The sequence below is a fragment of the Microtus oregoni genome, unplaced genomic scaffold (genome assembly GCF_018167655.1).
Source record: "Microtus oregoni isolate MIOR12 unplaced genomic scaffold, Mior012 000021F_ref0000039, whole genome shotgun sequence".
Lineage (NCBI taxonomy): Eukaryota > Metazoa > Chordata > Mammalia > Rodentia > Cricetidae > Microtus > Microtus oregoni.
Genome location: NW_024543080.1, coordinates 22,817,259 through 22,825,035, shown reverse-complemented (window position 1 = coordinate 22,825,035; position 7,777 = coordinate 22,817,259). Strand labels below are relative to the sequence as shown.

Genomic DNA, 7,777 nt, shown 5'->3' with positions numbered 1-7,777 from the left:
GCAGACTTTGAGGTCTCTTTTGCTCAAGCTTCATTCAGTGTTACACTCAGTCTACTTCCTGTTGCCTGCATATCAACATGTAGCAGCTCCTTCTCCAGCACCATGTCTGCCTGCACGCTGCCATGCTCCCCCGCCATGATGATAATGGACTAAACCTCTGGAACTATAAGCCACCACCTCGATTAAATGTTGCTGTGGTCATGGCGTCTCTTCACAGCGATAGAAACTCTAAGAGAGCTTCTTTAGTCCATAAGTTGCCTTAGCCTTATGAAGAATCAGGGTTTCATGTATATTCAAGGGTTCTGAGGGTGCCTATCATGAAGAAGCCACTTGGAAGGCTGATGTTGTCTGCTTCCTTCACATATGGGATGTGACAGATAGTGGACTTCAGAAGTCCCTCCCACATGTGTAGAAAGACTATCAGAATATTTTGTACTGAAATCCGTGTGGAAAGCCTGTGACCTTTTTGCTCCGTTGCCAAGCGTCAATAACCCTAATGGAAGATACTCGCTGTCAGTGACGCCCATGATTTCACCTTGTGACAGGTTTGCAAGATGACCCTGTGGGCTGGCATTCCATTTCAGGGCACCAGGTTTCGGCAATTTCTGTGAGAACCTGAAGCAGTTCGGCAAAAGTCGGGCGACTTTTAGGGTTCTGGAAAAGGGAAAGAGAGCTGGTGAGCTTGACTTGCTTTTCACTCAGACATCAGCTGTGGAACTTCAGGACGAGACCTCAAGCTGTGCTGGCTCTGCACAAACTGAAGAGAAGCATATCTTAGCTGACACACAGTGGCATGGTTTGCATGTGAGCAAGGTATGGGTGAGCGTGAAAGAGTATCGAGCATTGCACAGATAAAATGGCTAGAGTCGTACACACTAGTGTTATGTGGCTATGTAAATCAATTAAAGATGAATACGTATTTCAACTTGGTTTTTCAATCTTACTAGCCACTTTGCAAATTCTCTGTAGCCAGAAGTGGCTACTGTATGGACAGAACACACATAGAATATTCCTACTATAACAGAAATTTCTTTTGGAAAATGATGGGTCTTTGGAGTCCCCAATTCAGCAATCAGTTGTTCACTACATTGGTCCCCTCTAGCAGGAAGGATTTCACATAGAAAGCAAAAGGTATGTCTGCTGGAGGGGACTATGTAGACCCTGGAGCACAGTCAACCAAACCTGTGCAAGCAGAGATCAGAACACCTTTCCCTGTTTTACTTTTCAGTGGTTTAGCTCTGTCTCCCAGAGGAGAAGACATGGTACTGTTGGCATCTTTGGGATCTTTGGGAGTTAGAGCTACTCAGGAATGGAAGGGGGCCAGAGTGTGAGCGCACATCATGAGCCTCGATGAGGCTCCAAGAATAAATCGTGTTGCCTTTCTGGAAGGTTCAAATTCAGCAGGTGAAATCTCTGGCATGTTTATCAACAGTAACACAACCTTTTTTCTAAATTAATAAAGTCCCTTTATTCCGATTAACTCGTAATCAAAAATACCATATAGCCTGTTTAAGGACACCATTCAAATATTTCCTTAGCCCCAAGCTCTATACATCTCAATGCAGTTCTATACAGTTAAAATGGCCATCCAAAAGCCTCAGAACTATGAGACCTCCACAATTAATTACATTCTATTAACTTACCTTACACACACACACACACACACACACACACACACACACATATACATACACAGAGAACTGTGACAGAGTTGAAACTAGAAAAAGTAGCTTTATATTTTATTCTAATGTGTGTGCATTGTTTGAGTAAACTTTCTAACTGTAACTTGAGACTAAGATTGTGTACTTATTCCTTCTATGATACCCTGTTTACCCTCTTGCTCATAACCACATACATAATATAGAAAACCACAATGCCCTATGCACGTGTATAGGTTTATTAATGCTCCTTGACTTAGGACATGGTCACCACCCAATAAAGCCATTCTAAGTAGAAAACGTCAAGTGCTCAAGATGCATTTTTCACAAGTGCTCTACCATAAATCACACCCGGCAGCGGTGCAGTAATCACTGGTTCATTCCTTTGATCTGTGGCTGCCCCTTCCCAGCTTTCCATTTTCTATTATTCACCAAGGGAAAGATCAACATTCAATGCTTGAAATATGGCTTTATAAAGTTGGAAGGTTCCAAGTCAAAACCACCATAGACACCATCTGCGTGTTCCTATGCTATTTACATCATGATGGCAAAGTCATTTCTGAGGCAGCTGTTGCTACCAACAGCTTACTTAACAATTCTGTCTTTCAAGATTCCTTGTGGAGAAATTAATCGTGCCTGTGTTCATACACTGGAGAATCTTCCTAAGTGAAATATTTCTCTGGAATATGAACCACCACAACACTTTCTTTTCTCCTTCCTTCCTTCCTTCCTTCCTTCCCTCCTTCCTTTCTTTTATCTTTTTTGTTTTTGTTTTTTGAGACAGGGTTTCTCTGTAGCTTTGGAACCCGTCCTGAAACTTGATCTGCAGACCAGGCTGTCCTTGAACTCACAGAGATCTACTTCCCTCTGCCTCCCAGTGCTGGGATTAAAGGCATGCACCACCGCTGCCAGGCCCCAACTACTCTTGAAATACTGGTTTCTCTAGTGATTGTGGATTGGGAATAAAATGACGGGTTGTTGTTTGTTATGTTACTGCTTGTCTTTTAGAGAGCAGGAAACCCTCTCATCAAACTCGGTTTTTCTGGGCTAAGCTACAGATCAGAGCTCTCAAAAATCAGTCTGCTGAGAGCAGGAGTGTTGTGTTGAAAAGATGTCTGGAAAAGGAGAGCGAGGGGGACAGAAACCCACCCTTCTGGCTTGATTTTTAACCTTGGCATTTCAGCAAAAGGAGCGCCTCCTAAGAGATGATTTCCCAAAGGCTGGTTCCCAGCACAGTCTGCCTTCTGTTTCTGTTCTGGTTACTCTCTCTATCAGGAGTCGTAAGTGCCAGGGAGAGATGAAACACATTACTTTTAGCCTTGAAAGTAAAGGCAAGTGAAAGCCAAGAACAGAGAATAAGACAGCACCCTTCACATTCTGTGGGGAAAGTTCAACACACCAGAGTCTGTGAGCCCACCTCCCAGGTCTTCAAGATGGAAATCATCGAAACCAGAGGCTTTAGAATCATCCAGCTGCTGCAAGAACCGATCTTAGACTGATAAGGCTTGGAAACTGAGCTCCCGGATGAAAAGTCCATTGTGAAAACCAAAATGGCCTCGTGACTCTGGGGTGGGAGTTTCATAAGAACTGGTGCCCTGACTGACAGGGCCATTACCGAGGAATGGGGAGTTCTGGCTGCCATGATACAGTCACAGTCACAGTGACAAGGGCCACCTACCTCATGCCAGCAGCTGTACATAACTCCATAGATGGACATGGGGGCCAGGTGAGGGCGATACAGGCGGAAGCCTTTAGAAATGGCTTCCACCACTTGCAGATTGGACTTATTTTCAAAAGGCATTTTCCCTTCTGTAAAAACTTCCCACATTAGGACTCCTACAAGGAAGACATGCAAAAACAATAGTCACTTGGAACCAAAATAACGGTTTGATTCAAATTTCAAGATGTTAATCTCCTCCAGCTTCGGAGTCATGATTGCCCAGAGAGAACACAGTTCTATGTGGTTGCACACTCCTGAGTTTTTAAGAGGTCTGTACCTTCAAAATAACCCTAGAAAACGATGCCTCAAACAAAGCTCAAAACCTTGCCTGCTGAGAGACGAGGTCAGTAGACAGCTAACAAGATCAGTGATACAAACACAACCTTATTGTGAAGAATATACTCACACATTTGTGAGGACAAGGACATCTCTCTTAGAGCCACCCAGGAAAGCCAACAGATTTTTGCTCATCAGTTGCAATGGTTGAAAAATCAGCTCAGATGACCAGCTGCTCTGAGCATAGATCTACAGTGTCTCTTTCTCCGTGGAGAGTGTTAGTCAATGTGAATATCACATCCCAAGAAGCCAAGGTGCATAGCCCATAAACCCCATAAAGTGAAGGCCATGAACTGTTGTTTCTCTTAGATCTACATGTTAAGAAGTTCAAATTGTCATGTTTGAAAACAGTCAAGCACCGTATAACTAAACAATACAGCGTATGAAATATAATGGAAACCAGCCTCTGTGATATGGAAGCACTGGCTGCATCTCCCTTCTCGGAGAATCCTTGCTGTAGCTTCATGACAAATGCTCACTAGAGAATGGAAAGATCCTGAGAGCAGAGTTGTGTGAGGGGCTGCATGAATCCAGTTGCCAAAGAAGTTACATGAATGCCTTTAGATTGATTGATTGATTTATAGTGTTCTGCTAGCATGCATGCCTACACACCAGAAGGGGGCACCAGGTTTCACTATAGATGGCTGCGAGCCACCTTCTGGTGGCTGGGAATTGAACTCAGGACCTCTGGAAGAATAGTCAGTGTTCGTAACCTTTGAGCCATCTCTCCAGCTCATAGAAAGGCTTTTCAAGAATGCTACACCATGTCAAACAAGCTCACAAACAAACAAGAGCTGAAAAGAAAGGCTGCCACTGTATTGAATCCAGCAACAACAAATATACTCACCAAACGACCAGACATCAGATTTGCTGCTGTATTTGTTAAAATGGAAGACTTCAGGCGGGGACCACTTGACTGGGAACTTAGCTCCAGAGGAACTGATGTATTCATCATCCAAAACGTACCTGCCATCGTGGGAGTCAAGCACACTGTGTTAATGGCCACCCAGGTCTAATTCCTTCAAATACGTTTGTCTGCTCTGACCTGCTAAAACACTGTGTTCCCCCCAGAAAAGACTTGGGCACCATGTTGTCTTAATGGCAGGTGACCTCCTCCAGAACCATGTCTCCTTGATTTCATTTTCATGAGATCTCTGGAAACTACTATTCTACAGTCCTAAAACTAGGAAAGATTTACGTTTATTAAGGTCCAGATTCTGGAAAACAAATGGATCTTAATATGCCTTGGTAAGAAAAGACCTCAGTCATTCCCAGGGAATTTAACTGATAAATCTTCTAGATAGACATTCCACAGTGACAAGTACAGATGGCCAGCCATGACCAAAGGGGAAGGACAGTGGTTGCACAGATGTCAGAGTGCACATTATTTCAACAGGACCAACCAGACCATCTCCATGACACCTGTAGCCCCATGAGACACCTAAAATCTGGGCTTTGGCTGCTGAAGAATTCAGAAAGAAATTCTGAATTCATTCAGGTAAACTTCTGGGGCCCTACAAAAGGAAGCTTGTAGCTGAGTGGTGGTGGCACACACCTTTAATCCCAGCACTCAGGAGGTAGAGGCAGGCGGATCTTTGTGGGTTCAAGAACAGCCTAGTCTACAGAGCTAGTTCCAGGACAGCCAGGGCTACACAGAGAAACCCTGTCTTGAAAAGAGAAACCCTATCTCAAAAAAAAAATTATTTGTGCAAATACGTGCCTGGGTTTATCCCAGCGATGACTTAAAACCAACTTCCTAACTTGGTCACACGATGTCTGATGGTGACCTCAGAAAATTAGAGCTTATCAAGTACATTTATTTCCTCTTTTCTCTCCCAAAAATACACATTCCTTTTAAGGTCTACCATAGGTGTGTCAACAACAGCCTGGAAGAAGACAAGAACAGGGCACAGTAAAATCCACCTCATGTGTCCTGAAATCCCAACAGACTGAGCTGCACAGCCACACGGACACTTAACCCACACAGACACCTTCCCTACAGGGACACTCTCCTCACAAAGACACTTGCTCAGAGAAGAAAGAAAGAGGCAATAGCAACTTCGGTATGCAAGGCTGAAGATGGAAGGAAGGCTTGGGGAGCAAGATGGCTTGACAGGAAAGGGGCTTACCATAATGCCTGACTACCTGAGTTTGAGTTCATAGTGTGGAAGGAAAGAACTGATTCCCACAGTGTCCTGACCTCTACACACACACACACACACACACACACACACACACACACACACCATGGCAAACCTGAGGATGCATGGTCACACACACACATACACACCATGACACGACCACACACATACACACTAAAAGAAAGACTCCCTCTTACAAGTGGACAAAGCAGACAGAGAGGGCACATACCTCGTCATCCCGAAGTCTGAGATCTTTACTACACAGGAAGAGCTGACCAAACAGTTCCTTGCTGCCTGTAGAAAGAAGAGAAGCATTGAAGCTGAACTATAGTCTTCCTTTGGCAAATTTCTGCGTTCATTTTCTTACTTTGTTTCGGCTCCACGTCACCTCTCTGCATGAGCAGCCATGGGAATTTCATGATGATATCCCTCATTGATGTACATAACTCAAAGCTCAACTTGTATGTCATAGTTTTAATGATTCTTCAATATCATAAAAAGTTAATATTGAATGTTCACAATTTTTAAATTTTAATCTTTTCCAACAAGTATCCTGGATAAATATGTGGGTTAGTTTAATCTAATAGATGATAAATTAAGTACTTGGCATAAAATACCTTAACTTTTATTTTTTACTTAAGTTGCAAAAAGTCTGACATCCATGACAGTTCAGAAGACAGTCATATTGTATCTTTGGGCCTCCAGTGGGTAATAAGAATTAAGAAACAATTTGCCAGGTGGTGGTTGCACATGCCTTTAATCCCAGCACTTTGGAAGCAGAGCAGGTGGGTCTCTTTGAGTTTGAGGCCAGCCTGTTCTATAGATCAAGTTCCAGGACAGGCTCCAAAGCTACACAGAGAAACCCTGTCTTGAAAAATCAACCAACCAACCAACCAACCAACCAAAAAAAAAAAAAGAACTATATATTAAAAGCTTTCTTTCAGTGAGTTACTATCTCTAGTGATAATTGTCTATTTCTTTTTAAAGTTTATTTTTCTTGTAGGTATATGGGTGTTTTGCCTGTGTATATCAAAATGGGGTGTTGGAGCCTCTGGAACCGGACTTACAGAATGGTTGTGATCTGCCATCCCAGGTCCTACGGACGAGCAGCAAGTACCCTTAACATTGAGTCATCTCTCCAGCCCCCTCTGCCTCTTTCTTATCACAGTGAAGTGACTGTAACACAAAGTCAGTCTGGTTGTAATTAAAGCAGCTCATTATCAGCAAGGACTTCCTCATTTCATCAACCTCACAGAGCTGAACTCTTTGGTAGAATTGCTCTCTTTTCAGCCAAGTTGAGGTTCAGTGTATCCAGTCACAAAGAAAGAAGCTTTGAAAAGGGTCATCTAGAGGAGCCAGTTTGGAAGGTGCTAGAAGGTAGCAGCAACTCAAATACAAACCACAAGAAAAGTGCTCAACAGAGAATGGACCCACTGAGGGCTGATGTATTTCATTTGCAGTGTGGTAGATAAAATAGGACATGAAGAAAATCGCCCACGAAGGGTGGGGGTAATCTCGGGACAGGACGTGTATGAGGCCGCCCACCTGAAGCAAGCAGGATACCTAGGACTGGGAACCCGTGAGTTTTAACTCTCCTCCTCGTCAGGACAGAACCCTTCAGAGGCCAGGCAAACAAGCCAAGTGGATTCGAAACTGTACCCGCCATTTACTCAGGGTTGGATCGCTAGCTTCTTTGTGCTGGGTACCAGGGAATGTGCGGGGGGTATCCCCGAACCGTGATCAGCTTCCTCGGTGGCAAGCAGTGCCAAGCCCTGGTGGGACAAGCCCTGCTTTGTGACTGGCACACACCGATTTGTGTAGTCCTCCCCTCTCCAACCTTGAGCTTCCTGTAGGCTGTGCAGTGTGCTCTGGGGTCCCAACTTTGTGAGCTGGGGTGGGCTCTGGTGATACAGCTGTCTTTG

General features: G+C 44.0%; 1 protein-coding gene across 1 annotated transcript in view; it reads right to left on the bottom strand.

The window, feature by feature from the left end:
* Positions 1-531: 531 nt before the first annotated feature.
* The window catches only part of Txk (TXK tyrosine kinase), a 38,663-nt gene continuing 31,417 nt past the window's right edge, over positions 532-7,777 (bottom strand). The window contains exons 11-14 of the mRNA XM_041671132.1: positions 6,085-6,149; positions 4,562-4,680; positions 3,337-3,494; positions 532-654 (exon numbers count right to left, since the gene is read on the bottom strand). Of these exons, the coding sequence (XP_041527066.1) occupies positions 532-654; positions 3,337-3,494; positions 4,562-4,680; positions 6,085-6,149 (465 nt within the window). The remainder of the gene's footprint in view (positions 655-3,336; positions 3,495-4,561; positions 4,681-6,084; positions 6,150-7,777) is intronic.